The sequence below is a fragment of the Podarcis muralis genome, chromosome 10, assembly GCF_964188315.1.
Source record: "Podarcis muralis chromosome 10, rPodMur119.hap1.1, whole genome shotgun sequence".
In the NCBI taxonomy this organism is placed as follows: domain Eukaryota; kingdom Metazoa; phylum Chordata; class Lepidosauria; order Squamata; family Lacertidae; genus Podarcis; species Podarcis muralis.
This window is the reverse complement of record NC_135664.1, coordinates 56,422,633-56,439,683: the sequence shown is the minus strand read 5'-3', so window position 1 is coordinate 56,439,683 and position 17,051 is coordinate 56,422,633. Positions and strand designations below refer to the sequence as shown.

Genomic DNA, 17,051 nt, shown 5'->3' with positions numbered 1-17,051 from the left:
CCATGGACCAGAGCACACCAGGCACTTCTGTCTTCCACTGCCTCCCGCAGTTTGGTCAAACTTTGGTCATGTTTGTAGCTTCGAGAACACTGACCAACCATCTCGTCCTCTGTCGTCCCCTTCTCTTTGTGCCCTCCATCTTTCCCATCAGGGTCTTTTCCAGGGAGTCTGCTCTTCTCATGAGGTGGCCAAAGTATTGGAGCCTCAGCTTCACGATCTGTCCTTCCAGTGAGCACTCAGGGCTGATTTCCTTAAGAATGGATAGGTTTGATCTTCTTGCAGTCCATGGGACTCTCAAGAGTCTCCTCCAGCACCATAATTCAAAAGCATCAATTCTTCGGCGGTCAGCCTTCTTTATGGTCCAGCTCTCACTTCCATACATCACTACTGGGAAAACTATAGCTTTAACTATATGGACCTTTGTTGGCAAGGTGATGTCTCTACTTTTTAAGATGCTGCTATTAAGGCTACTTCCATTCAAAAATGGGAGATTTGTGGAATGTAGTGGTGGAACGAAACACACACACACACTTTATTCTGTCATCAGCAAAATGGCATTGTTTGTCATTCTACAATTACAAAAAACTTTTATTTTTAACAAGTTCCTTGACTGGGACAGTAAAGCACATTGTTAACAGAAACACACACACATATAATTACAGTGGTACCTCGGGTTAAGTACTTAATTCGTTCTGGAGGTCCGTTCTTAACCTGAAACTGTTCTTAACTTGAAGCACCACATTAGCTAATGGGGCCTCCTACTGCCGCTGCGCCGCTGGAGCACGATTTCTGTTCTCATCCTGAAGCAAAGTTCTTAACCCGAGGTACTATTTCTGGGTTAGCGGAGTCTGTAACCTGAAGCGTATGTAACCTGAAGCGTATGTAACCTGAGGTAGCACTGTATAGGACAGGTCCTGAAGCTGAGGCTCCAATACTTTGGCCACCTCATGAGAAGAGAAGACTCCCTGGAAAAGACCCTGATGTTGGGAAAGATGGAGGGCACAAAGAGAAGGGGACGACAGAGGACGAGATGGTTGGACAGTGTTCTCGAAGCTACCGGCATGAGTTTGACCAAACTGCGGGAGGCAGTGGAAGACAGGAGAGCCTGGCGTGCTCTGGTCCATGGGGTCACAAAGAGTCCGACACGACTAAACAACAACAGATATACATAGGATTGCATGGCTGTAGTTCTGGTCACCTCACTTCAAAAAGGCAGTTGTAAGAGTTGGGAAAAGTTCTGAAAATGAACCACCAAAATGATGAAGGCTGGCTCCCTGCTTGTGTTATCCTCTCCCCAGGGAGGCTCACCTGGCACCTTCTTCATTAGGCAGCAGGCAAAAACATTCTTCTTCTCCCAGGCCTTTGGATAACTAAATCATCTATTTATTTATTTATCATTATGATTGTTACTGTTGTGCATTTTTGTGTTTTTATATTGTAGACCTCCCTGTGACCCGCAGGTGGTGGTTCTGTTGTTGTTGGTATCCGTCTGTCTCCAGAGACAATGCCGTGCGCCTCGGGGGGGGGGGGGTGAAGTCAAACCACTGCGCCAGCAGCACCCAAGCAACTTCCTCCCCAGGATGCAAGCCTGGGAATTGCGTGTATGGAGGTCCTGACGAAGCAACGTAACGGAAGAAGCTTGGTCGGCGCCGCAAACTGAGCTTAGCCAAGCACCACCTTCGCCGCTGAATCATCAGCCTGCGCGCGCTTCCTTCCCGGAGCTACGAGGGCAGAGAGAGGAGGAAGCGAGCCTGCCTAAGGTGCGCGCCGCCGAGAGCAAGGAGAGCCCCGGATAGGGCTCCTGAGAGGCCCGTCTAAAAGCTCAGCCAGTGAGGGAAGCCGGAGTTGGGTTGGGAGGCGGGCACCCGGAAGAGAAGATGCTCTGTGCTGCGCGCGAGGCTCTCCAACTGGAAACGGAGGGGCGGAAAAAGGCGGCTGCGCGCAGGCACCATGTTTCAGTTTTTGGTGAGTCTTTTCCCAGGGGCGCAGAGGCTGGGTTGGCTTGGAGCAGGGGTGGGCAGGCGTCAGGATAGAAGGTGCCCTTTGGATCTCTCTCTCTCTTTCTCTCTCTTTCTATCTCTCTCTCTGGTTCAGATCCCCCAACCAGGGCCGAGCGCAAAAGAGCACATAGTTAGAATGGGCACAGATCCCCGTTTTCAGTTCCAGAACTTGAACTCAGCTCGCGGTGCTTTCAGGGGAAAGTGTCCCCTCCGTTAACTTTCTTCCTTTCATTAGTTGGGAAGGTCTCTCTGTCGCTGCCACTGTAAAACAGAGTGGGAGTCAAGAAACTCTTACCGATTTCCTGTACAGTAGTAGGCCACCCGGATTTCGACCAGTTGATCCCACGATCTACTGAGGGCAGAGGAAAAGAGGCGAATTTGCAGTCACATTGGGCTACTAGAAGAGAAAGATGGTGGTTATGCCTACGAAAGACACCCCCACCTTTTAAATGAGCAGAGGAATAAATTAAGGCATCAAGAGTGCAAGCCTGTAAGTGGGAGTAAACCCCAAGAAAAGCAGTGGGCTAGGTGTGTGTAAGATTGCACCGTAAAACATTTATTTGGGAGTGCGTCCCTCTTGACTTCAAACTTCTGAGTAGATACACAAAGAAGGTTGTGTTGTGAGCCTGGAAACTTAGGTATCCTTTCCCACGCCCAAGGTCTGTTGTTGTTGTTGTTTATTAAATTTGTTGGTCGCTTTTGTTGTCTTGCCCAGGCCAATTCAAAGCAACTTACAAACAAACAGAGACAAAAACAGATGCGTCTAATGTTTTCGCATCCCAATTGTTCTAAGGATGAAAGCTTTCTCCTGACCCACATTTGTGGCAGCTGACAGCAGCTCAGTAATATGGCATCTATTTGGTAGTGTCTGTAAACTGCTGTTGTAATCACACTGTTCAGTATTTTCTCAGCATCATTTCACATGGGTTAAGTGCTCTTCTGTTCCACTTACGAATCATAAGGGCGGAATAACTGCTCTGAGGAAGGTCTGGCCAGCCTGATGTTCTCTTTCCATTAGTGATGCCTCTAGAAACTCACAAGCAGTGCATCAAGATGGCAGCCATCTCCCCTTGCTTGACCCCAGCACCTTCTTGATACATTCCTGGGCTTATTTTGTCTTTTCAAACACAATCAAGCTGCTTTCCCACACTGTCATCTTTGTATGCCCTCTGCCTTAAGCTATCTATTGCATGCAGCCTGACAACGCCTTCCAGAGGCCGTACAACCCCTTAACATATCTCAGAAAACAACACTGGTTGTTGTTTTAAATAAAGCCATTTAAATGTGTCCTGTATATATATTGGAACTATTGGACCGGTGGGTCTCCAGATGTTGCTGAACTCATCAGCCCCAGTCAGCATGGCCAGCAGCCAGGGATGATGGGAGCTGTAGTCCAACAATGTCTGGAGGGCTATACATTCCCCACCTCTGCCCTGCTGGTTCCTGCAGTAGGCTAGATCATGCCGGATGCGTTCAATATCGCATCTCAAAACTGGGTGCTCCGCCATCTTAACAGTGTATTCCTCATTATTGGGGACCAACACAATTACTAATTGCCTGTCAAATTTCTCCTTGGGATTCCCTGGACTTTGATCCATTTGGGGGCCTATGCAGTTTCCTTTTAGATCGATGCAACAATATCTTTGCACCAGTTTTGCTTAAGTGCTTTGGTGATAGCTCCTGATATTTGTTAATGCATTTTGACATATTTATCCCTGTGACCTTTCACACAGCCAGGCAGTTTGCTGGGCCAGTGGTTGTTAGTGCCCACAACATACCAGAAGTTCCCAAGCTGTGGGTTTCCATTTTCTTTTTCTAGCTGTCTCTAGAAAAACAAGATATTAACTTGTCCATATCCAAAGTTCAACTCGTTTCATGCCTGATAAGGTGCATGCCTTCCACTCTTCCCCTGTTTGTTTCACTGAGCTGCTGCTGCAATCCCAGACCCACGTACCTGGGAATAAACCCCATTTGAAATCAGTGGGACTGAACAGCATAATTCTGTGCATGTCATCTCAAGTCCTTCGGGAGAGGGCTGTTGTGCTCCGGTCCTGTTTGCTTGCAGGCTTCCTGCTGGCAACTGGTTGCCCATTGAGAACAGGATGACAGAGTAGATGGACCTATGGGCAGATCCAGCAGAGTTTTTCTTATGTTTCAACCTGGATGTTGAATTAATTAAACTTCAAATTTCTAAATATTGTTTCAGAAATGTAGTCACACCCTCATGTGGATAGGTAAATCAGCCACATGTATCGGTGTACTGCAAATAATGTACAATCATACCTTGGGTTACAGACGCTGCAAGTTGTGCATTTTTGGGTTAAAGGATGCGCTGAAACCCGGAAGTACCGGAACGGGTTACCTCCAGGTTTCGGCGCATGCGCAGAAGCGCTGAATTGCAACCCACATGTGTGCAGATGTGGCGCTGCGCGTTGTGAATGCTGCAGTTTGCGAACGTGCCTCCCGCACGGATCACATTTACAACCCGAGCGTCCACTGTATTACATCTATATTAGCAAATGCAAATCTTATGCACATTGGTGTTCTCTCTTGCTGTTTTCCATGATGCATAGTTGCTACCCTATTGAAAAACAACTACTGCTTGCTCTAGTGCCGTGTTAAAAAGGAAAGGTGGGATGCTGGAGACGGAATGGTTGCTGGCCAGGGCATCTGCACCAAGAGCTGAACAACTTTCCAGCATTTTCAAGTGAAACATTGAGAACCGGAATCACAGACTTGTAGAGTTGGAAGGGGCCATGAGGGTCATCTAGACCAACCCCCTTTTGATGCAGGAATCTTTTACCCAACGTGGGGCTGAAACCCATGGCCCTGAGATTAAGAGTCTACCGAATGAGCTATCCATAGTCAGTAGAAGTCTGGATGTCTGCTGGTTGGCCATTATAATCCAGGCAGGCCAGAGATTCCCTGCAATCACCTGATTACTCACCTCCCTGTCAAGATCTTCTATAATGGCTCAGGATACTAATCCTAGCCACCCTTGAGCCAGCCACATAAGCACTTTAAAGCCATTTCTGTGGGGAGGGGTCAAGCATATGCTTAACTGTCCCATTGAAATGAACTGTCCCATTGAAATTGAAATACGTGCTTTAATTTTCCACTGGACTGTTCCTGCTGTATTCCTGGGACTCCCTTGGGTAACTCATGCCATCCCTGATTCTTACACTTCTTGAAATGCAGTGTCACAAAGACGTTTGCTTTCTGAGCTTTGGCTATATTTTGATCAGGCATTAGTAAGGTGCATGTAAAGTTCAGAGGTTCACGTGTCTCTTTTGCAGTAAACATTAGGACCATGGTCCCATAAACAGAGCCACCGGGTCTCTTATTGAAAGACATTCTGTGTGCTTGAGCAAGAAGCAATAGAACTGCATTCTTATTCCACCCTTCCTCCTGGGAACTCAGGACACAAAAGGCCATAGGTCAGTGAAAGAGAACATGTTTTGTATGCTGGTCTCTAGTTCAGTCTTTGGCACCTCCACATACAGTTGGGAGATACACCCGTCTGAAACCATTGAAAGCTACTGCTGGTCAGCATAGATGGACCAGTGCTCTGACTCAGTCTAAGGCAGCTTCCTATGTCCCTGCCACAATCCTGTGAGGTAGATCAGGCTGAGAGTGAGTGACTGGCCCAAGGCAACCATGAGATGAGCCTGCTGGATCAGGCCAGGGGTCTGCCTAGTCCACCTTCCTGTTCTCACAGTGGCCAACCAGATGCCCAAGCAACATAATCTCAACATAACCATTAAAAAGGATTCCTGAACTGACATACAAATTGCGAGACAAGGAGAACTGTGACTTCAAGGAAGAATGGGAGCTTTATACAAACTATTTAAAAACACAACAAAATGAATTGGACTCCTTGGCAGGTTTTGAATAAACATACATAGAGTTACTGTTGATAACATGGTAGACAGATAATGTAAGGATTTGTATAATTTTACAATATGCAGAGAATAATATATGCTGAGAAATCAGAGAGAGGAGCTGAGGGACGTCTCTGGGGGAGGGGAGGGAGTGTTTGGGGGGGAAGGGGGAAAATGATGAATATGTTATGGTTTGATATGTTGTCATGTTGAAATTGCTAATAAAAAAAAGGATTCCTGAAAATACAGGGAAGTAGCATCCTCTAAAATGTGCAAGAGTTCCGTGGAAGACGCATAGGATGGCAAACTGATGCGCAGTAGGTTTTTGAAGTTTGGGCAATCTGTGCATTGGGTGTGGTGGCACATCCCCTTTGAAATGCGCTCCCAGTGAACATCAGATGAGCACCTAGTTACTGGCATTTAGGCACCTACTTTAAACTCATCTGTTCACCTAGGCTTTCCCTGGGAGGTGATCTTACTATCTTCTTGCAGCACAGTTTGGAAATCACAAGCCTACAAATCAGCCCCCAGGCAGCACATCTGTCTGTCTAATTTTAATAAAGTTGCTCTGTGTGGAGGGTCTACATGTTAAAGTTCTGTTTTTCATGGGCATTGTATGTGATGCTCCTGGTGATTGTGGCTCAGAGATGTGCTTAGAGAGTCTTGCAACCTTTAAAACTACTTTCTCTAACCAGGTTCCTCCAGATGTTTTTTTGGACTGCATCTGACCATTGGTCATGCTGGCTGGCTTTGATGGGATCTGTGGTCCCAAACATCTGGAGGACAACCAGACTAGGGAAGGCTGTTGCAAATGGCATCCTGTGTCCATATTTAATTCCAAGTCCAGACTTTTAATTAAATTATTGCGGGTGTTTGTGTAATTTTACAGTAAATCAGACTTTAATTTGTTTTTCTCTTTTATTTATACAGCTACCTAGCTCAGATGCTGATCTTTGTTGAGAGTCGGCCTTTTGTTGTTGTTGCTATTGATTTTCTTTTTTTAATGCTGCACAATCCAAAGCAAAGTCGGAATCGTTCGAAGGACGTCTCTTATTTCTCTGGCTTTGTCTCTTATTCCTCTGACAAAACGACAGATAAGACTCGCAACAGAGAGGGCATCCTTAAGTATTCTTCTTTGATGGAGTAGATGTTCTCTTGCGTTGCAAATCCACAATAAAAATCACTTCTGTAGAAGACTTTCTGATTAGTGTCTGAGAACCGGAAGAATGGAAGAGGGAAAAGCTGACATATTCAGCCTTCCCTTCTCTTCCCTGTTTTGGTAACATACAGTGTCGGGACTCTGCTCCTTCCTAGTTAAGACTGTTGCAGGCAGATAAAGGGATAATCTCATAAACGGAGCTTTTGTTTTTCAAAAGACCAAAGTAACTATGTGCTTCGTAAAAGGACTATGCATAAAATTAGGATAACTGTCGGAAGCCCTATACATTCCAGCCAGTGTTTTGCAGTCCTCACTTGGCATGCAAATTGCCGATTGTCAAACGGGCTGCCAGCTTTTTCCCTCCTAAGACTATTTAAATCCACTTGCAGATGCCGCAGCAAGTAAAAAGTGCTTTAAAATATCGGAAAATGAGCTGTGTGTAGGCCCCACAGGGGGAGGGTATTTTGCTTCAGGAACTGACCTTTTATGAACTCCGAAATAAATGGGCCAGAGTACATGGTTGCCAATACCCTAAACTCTGAGGGTGGGATTCAGTGTTTTGCTGTGATGAACTTTCCATCTGCACAAAGCATCGCAGCTTGCCAGATAGAAACACCACCCCTCTCCCCACCCACAGGCTCTGTTATCAGGCTTCACCTGACACAGAATGCCACGGAAGACAGAATCAGGATGCAAGATGGCCTTAACAGAATGGAGAACTGGGCCAAAACTAACCACTGGCTTGATCTAGCTGACTATTCATATGTTCTTAACATGAAGATAACGGACCCCTGACCGTTATGTCCAGTCGTGACCGACTGGGGTTGCGGTGCTCATCTTGCTTTATTGGCCGAGGGAGCCGGCATACAGCTTCCGGGTCATGTGGCCAGCATGACTAAGCCGCTTCTGGCGAACCAGAGCAGTTCACGGAAATGCTGTTTACCTTCCCGCCAGAGCGGTACCTATTTATCTACTTGCACTTTGATGTGCTTTCGAACTGCTAGGTTGGCAGGAGCAGGGACTGAGCAACGGGAGCTCACCCTGTTGCGGGGATCCGAACCGCCGACCTTCTGATTGGCAAGTCCTAGGCTCTGTGGTTTAACCCACAGTGCCACCCGCGTCCCATCAACATGAAGATAGGTGTCCCATCAACATGAAGATAGGTGTGTCCAAATAAACCAGATGTCAATGAACAACAATTCCCCTCTTCCCTGGCTGCTGGGAGTTGTAGTTCAGCCACATTTGGGTGGCCAAAGTTTTCCCCACGCCTAAAATAGACAGAGCCAGCTGAGACCATGTTGTTCTCATATAGATATTTGATCTGCGGTTAGCTTTGCCCGTTGACATGCTCCAGCAACTGCCTCAGAGCAGTCAATTTTTCCGACCACCAATTGATGGAATGGTGCCGGTACGCATTTTATGTTCTGTTGGTCTGAAAGCAAAGGGGGAGGGGGGAAGGAGGAGTGAGTGGGTACGGCTTTTGAGATGCAATCTGTTCCCACACCACACCCCTCGATACCCACAAGTACATGGCAAGCAAAGCAGGACACTGAGGTCCATAAATCTGTTTTCTAAGAGTGGAATGGTAAGCATGACTGTGTTGGAACCAAGATAAATTAGGACAGATGTACCGAAATGCTGGATGGGCAAGGAGAAGCAGTTTGGATTAAGAGTAGGGATATATATATATATATGGAGCTGGATCATGAGATGGAAATCTTGTTAGGATGTTAGTTAAAAGAGATACGGTGCCGATGTGAAGCATTTTTTGAGAAGAGTTGGATGCAAATGATGTCTTAGCTTCCAGCTAGACTAAATGTCTCTTGGCCTGTTTCAGGCACTGCACTATTTCAGAGCAAGGAATGCGGCAAATAACTTTGGGGTACACTGTGTGTTTTGTGACGGCACATTCATATGCAGCGGAGTCCAGCAAATCATAAACAAGGCAATGTTCTTTGTTTAATGTGACTGTAAAAAGAAGCCAGTGACTTGAAAAACAACAACCTATTTTACTTTTGAAACTCAAGAGTGTTGGTTTTGCTGTATGAAAGAGGATGGCTTTTTTTGTTTGGAAATTGGCCATTGTGTCCTGGACTGTTCTGAGACTGTGATTCCTAAGTGACCTCCAGACCATGCAAGCCACTAGGGGTGTTTTTCGAGAGCTGTAGCAGGACTATCAGACTCAAGTTCTGGCACCGTCCTCAAACTGGCTTCATTCATACATATACACACAGAGCATCTTCAAGGGTAGCAAAAGCAGCATATATGCATAAAATAACATTACACAATGGGACACGGGTGGCGCTGTGAGTTAAACCACAGAGCCTAGGACTTGCCGATCAGAAGGTCGGCGGTTCGAATCCCCGCAACAGGGTGAGCTCCCGTTGCTCGGTCACTGCTCCTGCCAGCCTAGCAGTTCGAAAGCATGTGCAAGTAGATAAATAGGTACCGCTCCAGCGGGAAGGTATACAGCATTTCCATGCGCTGCTCTGGTTTGCCAGAAGCGGCTTAGTCATGCTGGCCACATGACCCGGAAGCTGTATGCCGACTCCCTCGGCCAATAAAGCGAGATGAGCGCCGCAACCCCAGAGTCTGTCACGACTGGACCTAACGGTCAGGGTCCCTTTACCTTTATCATATTACACAAAATAAAATGGATGTAATACAAACTCTTTTTTTTTTAAAAAAAGACAATTTTATAGGAGCTATTATCAAGCACATGGCCATGCAACCTGTTTGTTTGACGTTCAGCACTGAAATGAGTATTAGACCATGTTTATCTTTGTGTAGCACTGAAATTAGTATTAAATACTATTTAGCTGCATGTAGCATGTGTTAATTAATTAATATCAAAACACCCACATGGTGGGGGGGGGGGCGGGCGGAAGCTTTGTTAGCTTTTCAAGTAAAAAGGAACCTGTACAAGAAAATCCATAACAAGAATGTTGCCTGTTAATGTGCCAATTGACAAAAATAAGTGCAACGTACCATCCTCCCGAAAAGTCGTATCTTAAGTTAATAACTGATGGTATGGAAAAGTGAGCAACCAGCTTTTAATTTTCCATAGAACCTTCTTAATCACTGTATTTCCCCCAAAATAATGTGTTTTATGACCATGACAGAAGACAACGGCTCTCTTTATTATTCTGTTGCATACTTGCTGCCTAGTAGCCGGATGTTCATTAGGAAACAAGTCATACTTAATTATTATTTCTTAAAGTTGGCATTCCAATATTGGAACACCAAGCTCCAATCCACAAGCAACTTTATGTGCAAGATTTTAAGGGTTAGGCAGATTGTTTGCTAGCAATCTGACATTTTAAAAACCTGTTCTGCCCTGAGACATTGTTGGGAGAGGAGGCACACTTCCTGTCACCTCCCCTTACTTCTCCTCTGACCCAAATCCTGCCTCTTGTTCTTCCACTTCTGCCAAGGACTTGGAGGATGACCACTTCATTCCTTGCTGGAAGAACTAATACTCTAACAAGGTAGGAAGAAATCCCATTTGAAGGCAGTTTCTCCCAGGACCTAATGGCAGCAGATTAAGAAGTGGTGGCACCAGAATCTCCAGAGGGGAAGCAGCACAATGCAATCAAGTGAATGTGGGCAGAAAGAAGTTCCCATCTTCCTCTAGCCTACTCTTCTCCTTCCACCCACGTGCTAAGATGCTATTGCCAACCCCAATCCCTAAAATCTTGAACAGTGTGGACTTCACTGCATACTTGTTCTTCTCAGATGATGACTGGAGAGGCATTTAGGTGCCTAGCGTGAGGGTAACATGTATGGTTTATAACCTACAATTTCTTCAAGCCAATCTGGTGTAGTGGTTGAGAGTGCTGGACCAGGACCCAGATGACCACAATTCAAAACCCCATGCAGCATGAAGCTTACTGGGTGACCTTGGGCCAAAGGGGGTTGTGAAACTGAATTTTTCATGGCGCACACAATCCGAAATTGGCTTTGTTCTCCTATTGCAAGCACTAGATTGACTAGCTCCTACAAAGTGTGATATATGAATTCTCAGCTCCTGAAATAGTGTCCCCACTTTTCCAAGTTTAATTGTTTAAGGCAATTTTAACTTTACTGTACATATTTTTTTATTCCACAGCTCTTTCTACACCCAGTGGCAATAAAATCTGCATTTCTTTTGTGGCTGAAAAATAGATCCTCTTGTGGTTAAACCAGCAACCACAGGCATTGAAATATTTTCACCACTTGGCGACACATTTATTTATCCATTTAACATTGCAAGATTTGAGGACTTTATCATCCAGATGGAAGAGGTTTACGAGGCCCAAGCTCTCAGATGCTGGATTGGGAAAAACAAAAACCCTTTTGCATAGAGTGGTCACTGCTGGGTTAGGATAAACCTTTAGTCTGTCTTAAGTCAGGGTTTTGGAATCTTTTTCAGCCTGAGGTCCGCATTTCTTCATGGGTAGTCTTTTGGGGGCCATATACCAGTGGTGGTTGGGAGCGGATGCAAACGTAGGCAGAGAAGTGGATGAAACCTTTGTGCATTTCTACCACACAAAAGTCGATTTGTGTACAGACACTTCTCCGCCTTCCTTCCAGGAAACCAAGAGACCTTGTTGATGTTTAGTGGCACATTTCCAGCCAGGCAAAAATACTCAAGGAGGATGTGCCCCATGAAAGACATGTGCAGCCTGGGGAGAGTCCTGAAGGCCACATTTGGCCTCTGAGTCTGTGGTTTCCCATCCTAGATCTATGACAATTTCATAGTGGGCATGCAGTCATATTGGATCCAGTGTCAGGGGTCAGGGCATGGCATGGCATGGTTGGACATCCACCAAGGTCCGTGACCTGGGAAGGGGCCCACCATAGAGACCCTGCCAGCTCTACTACCCCTCAGTTTAATTATTGGCACCCCTTTGATCGCCTCTGCTCCAGCCCCGAGTGGATGAGTTGGTGAGAGGCAATTGCAGCAAAGAGGAAGCAGCAGCCATTTTTCACTTTCTCCTTTGCAAGCAGCAGTGGCAGTAAGGAGAAGGAGGGGGACCCCCACTCCAATGCCTTTAGCATGTTACATAACATCACCACTCCCATGAAAAAAATCCCCTGGTGCTTGTCAAGTGCTAGGAAGTGTTTGAAATTTCCCAAAATTCCTGCATTTGTACTGAAAATCATGACTGAAGGAATTAATTACAGTATTTGCTACGTAGCTTAACTTCCGAAGCAAGCATTATGAGCAGCAGAAACCACTTGGCAAAAACCCGCAGCTGAGAATGTGACAAACACTTTAATGAGTATCAGGTTTGTTTTGAAACTGGCAAAAAGTTGTTTTTTTGTTTTTTGTTTTAAAAAGCTTAATGGAAGAGAAGCTATATCCTTAAGCACATTCACCAGATGGGAGAAAAGTATAATCCTTGTCTATCCTTTTTATTTCTTCTTTAGGTTGGTTTTGCACTTGGCAATGTAGTTGGGATGTATCTGGCCCAGAACTATGATGTAAGTATTATTTTGCTAGTTTCCTACTGCTGAGCTTCTGTTAACATTGTTTATGGGGTTGCAGTTTTGTGGGAAGGCAGTTCCATATTCTGGTTCATACCATTTTCACGTGTTCACTTAGAAATCCACTCTGTCCTGTTTCCTTGTTAATCTGATATATTTTAAAAGTCAGTACCAGTTGTCTATCAGCAAATTTTGAAGTGCAGAAGCCCATCATGACAGACCCTATATCCATTCCCCTATGGAGAGCCCAAAACCGGAGTCAGCTGCATTGACCCTTATCTAACACACATAAAAAGATAAGAAGGCCTGCTGGATCAGGCCAGTGGTCTATGTAATTTAACATCCTGTTCTCACAGTGGCCAACGAGATGAAGCCCACAACCAGGACCTGATGTAGGTGCTTCCTCCCTCACACAATTGATGAAGGGGGGGGGCAGGTCCACAACATTTCTTTGTGCAGTATCTTTTTCTGCCCTTTTAGAGTTGGCAGCCATTTTGTGTGATGTAGCCTCCACAGCAGCCATTTTGTAACAGGTGCCCAGAGCAGTTTCTCAAAATCCCAGTGCTTCCACTGGCCCAAAAAGGTTGGCAGTGTCATTGAAATACTACTCAATATAATCCAGAGCAGATTCCAACGTATAGTTAGCGGAGTAACAACATAAACACATTGCAGGATTCTCCCAAAATAGACCAGAGGCAATTGTATTTCATCCGATAGAGCTTTACTGATACTGAAGGCAAATGAGCATAATGGTTATAAATCCAATACATTCAGAATTGGCACTGTCCATAAGAAATCCAGTTGCAGCAGACTTATTATAAGTTATTGCAAGTTTAAGTTAAGTCTAAACCTTAACACTAAGTATACTACGTATAGAACACCAGAACAAAAGAGAGACAGAAACTCTGTTGTAGGGTTTCAGAACCAAACAATAATTCTCTTCCCCCTGCCCACCCACCAAACACCCAGCCTGTCTGACCACACAGACTGATGAAGATAAATGGAAAGCTTGCTCACTGCTTTGTGACATTTTGGTTGGCCTAATGATGGTATTGCCATGCTACAGACAATGAATTCTGTGAACAGTAGAAGATTCTGATATCCTGTTCTGCTTTCAAATAGGTTCCGAACATTTCAAAGAAGATTGAAGACATCAAGAGAGACGTGGAAGCTAGAAAGAAGCCTCCGAACGACAAATGATGTTTACCTAGCTGTCTCTGTATTAAATGTAGATCATGTAGTTTTGCCACTAGGTCGCAGATGCCAAACCTTCATGTGGCTTTTCTGGATTTCCTCCAGATGTGTAGTCTTGAAAAACCAAGCTGCCCTCAGGCTGAAGTGTCACCACATCCAAGGGACCTTCTAGCACTTTCTGGATATTTGACTTCTTTTTCTTTCTTTCTTTTTACCCCATGTGTAATAAGAAAAACCATGCAGGGAGAGACTGAGAGATTGGACTATTGTTCTCAGTGTTTGTTTTCAATAATATTTTCTATTCAGTATTAATTTGATTTCGGAGTAGAGTAATGAAATTAATTATTCCAGTGTGACAATCAGTAATGGTCTGGCTGTAGAAGTGACTCATGAAAGAAATTAAAATGCGTCAGGAATTAGCATCCAAAGATTTTTAATGGTATTTTAAAAATTAATTCAGTATTTTTTTGTACAACCTATTTGTAACATACTAAATCACAGATAAAAATCCTCCTCTCTTTCCCCCCTCTGAAGTGAGAGGCTTTTTTTTATTTTAACCTTGTTGATTCTTGTGCTGTGTATTTTCCATGCAAAAGGAGTGTGAATTATTGAGCGAATCAGAGAACTCTGAAATAGTTTCTGGTCTTGCTTTCACCCGTTTTCTTCTCTCAGGCATTTTGTATGGTTGCTCCTTAGATTCAACATTGGTTGCTTTTTCAAAAGTCTTACAACATGCCCAATAACAAAGTTGTTCCCTGTGAAGAGGAACTGTCTCTCAAACTATTTTGAGTATTGTAACTCTTTGAGGACAATTTGGGTCTCTTGATGACTATCAACACCAGTAACAAAGTGCAGCTCCCAGAATGCTTTGGGGGAAGCCATGGCTGTTTAAAGTGGCGTAACAGTGCTTTAAATACATGGTGTGAATGTGGCCTAATTCTTGTTTTGTCCCTGGTCTGCTCTCTGCTGAGTTCCATAAGGGTGCCTCTCCTGAGATATATGGCAAGTTAGCAGGTATGAGGGGGTAAGAGCAGACTGAGGTGGGTAGATCAGTGCCTCATTCACCCTAATGAACGAGTGTCCACTATTCAGACATTCACTTACATTCAGTTAATACTGTGCGAACTGGGAGTACAGGGCCATGGGTGTTCGGCCCATGCTTGCCCCTTCCCAAAGTTGTACATACAATTGGGAGGGTATCTGCATCAAGGTGGTCCATGGGATCCCTCTCTGCAGCAGTCGCCATGGAAACTCATGGGCTTCATTCCACTGGGCAGATTTCTGAGGCATTAGCATGGGTACATTGGAGGTCGGGGGTGTGGAGCCTGAGAGCTAAATGTGGCCTCTTTGGGGCTCTTCCCACACCTTTGCTCCCATATCAACTTCTTTTATTGGCTGGAATGTGTCCTTGAACTCTGACAATTCCTCCCTAGAGGGAGGATGAAGTATGTGTTGAGTGTGATGACGCTGGGGGCAGATGCTCCTTCTTCAGTGGGTGAGGTTGTGGACTCCATGTCAGAAGGGAAACTGCACCCAGGAACAGCCCCAGATAGGACAAACCCATATTGTCATTGCTCCCTGGCCCACGGACTTATCGTTTCCACTCTCTGGCTTCAAAGATCCCATCACAGAAGCCCAAGTACAACCAGAGTCTTGCCATCTTTGTAGCCATTGTTGCTGTTCTCATGGACTTCTTGAAGACATCTGGGTGGTCATGGTGTGTGTGTGCGCGTCTGAGAAGTGTAAATACTGAAATATGGTGAGCTATTTCAACTATTAAAATGTGTTTACTTCACAGTGCATGAACTGGGAGATTATTCCCTTGACTGGAGCTTGAGGTATATATTTATACAACCTTACATACTGAAACCAGCAATTCTCTTGGATTATGTCCTAGAGCAGACATCCCCAACCTGTGGCCCTCCAGATGTTTTGGCCTACAACTCCCATGATTCCTACAACCCATGATCCCTAGCTAACAGGACCAGTGGTCAGGGATGATGGGAATTGTATTCCAAAACATCTGGAGGGCCGAAGGTTGGGGATGCCTGTCCTAGAGCTTCCTTTCCCCCCCTTTTTTTCTTTTTACTATATTTTGAGTCTATGACATACAGGTGCACGCTGTTATGCCGTGGTAAGAAATCCCCTCTTCAAATGAGAATTTTTTGGGCTAAAAGAACTTTAATTCCTTCACAGGCATTTTATCAAAGAATGTTTTTGCTTCCTTTCCCAGAAATGCAGAGTGTCCACTCTGTATACACGACAAGGAAAAACTGAGGGGTCCCCTCAACCTCATTTTTAAAGTTTCTGCTTATTCAAATCTGCCAAGCAATTAACTTTCAGGCAAACAAAGCTAGTTCTAAACAAAGCCAAGAGACATTCTGATGTCAGTACCCATTAATGTGAATTGAGCGGACTTCTTCCGTCTCTTTCGAGATCTGCAATCCTTTGTACATCAGCGGCGATGGCTTTCGAAAGTCGCTAATGGGTTTCTGAAGTGCCAGAACTATTTGGCAAGGGCACCCTGGTCCGTGGTGCTGACATAATTATGAAGGTTCAAGTAGTAGCAAACACAGGCCAGGATTAGCATAAACCTCCATCTACTTCCATGCCTGCAGGCAGAGATTCTCCCAACCCTTGGTCCATCTAGCTCAATATTGTCTACACTGACTGGCAGTAGCTCTCCAGGGTTTCAGGCAGGGGGCATTCCCAGCGCTACCTGGACATGCCAAAAACTGAACCTGGGCTCTGTAGAGTAGGTGCTCTTAATGTTAGCAGTTTCGTTGAAGAGTGGTTCTACATTGCTCCTCATTGCAAGAAAACAAACAAACAAAATTGTAATACCAGGGATGTTTGTCTACTTCCAAAAGAGGTATGCTTCTCTTCTAGTCTATTGGCAATGCCCATTTCTATGAAAAGGGAGGCAATGGAGATGTAAAATGAATTTGTGGTTGAAATCACTTATGCATTCAAAGCAAGAAAGGGAGCAGGCAGGGTTGAGGATATGTATGTTTGTTGTTATACTTTTAAAAAAATCAGTGAAGATAATTAAAAAATAAAATAAATGTAGGTCGATACGAACACCAGTTTTTCCCTTGCTGTGATTTTTCATCTGTGAGGGTAGCAAGTGTAGCATCTTGAGCAATGCTTGCAAGAGGTATTGATAAATAGATAGATAGATAGTTGATAGATAGAGATGATAGATAGATGATAGATAGAGATGATAGATAGATGATAGATAGATAGATAGATAGATAGATATAGACAGATGATAGAGATAGATAGATGATAGATAGATAGATGATAGATAGATAGATAGATAGATAGATAGATAGATAGATGATAGAT

At 44.6% G+C, this 17,051-nt stretch overlaps 1 protein-coding gene across 1 annotated transcript; it reads left to right on the top strand.

Annotated features, from left to right (window-relative positions):
* The first annotated feature begins 1,808 nt into the window (after positions 1-1,808).
* On the top strand, positions 1,809-14,236 carry STMP1 (short transmembrane mitochondrial protein 1). Its single transcript, XM_028746302.2, has 3 exons — positions 1,809-1,965; positions 12,453-12,506; positions 13,632-14,236. The coding sequence occupies exons 1-3, from the start codon at positions 1,951-1,953 to the stop codon at positions 13,707-13,709; spliced, it is 147 nt and encodes a 48-aa protein (XP_028602135.1). The 5' UTR covers positions 1,809-1,950; the 3' UTR covers positions 13,710-14,236.
* The last annotated feature ends 2,815 nt before the right edge of the window (positions 14,237-17,051 follow it).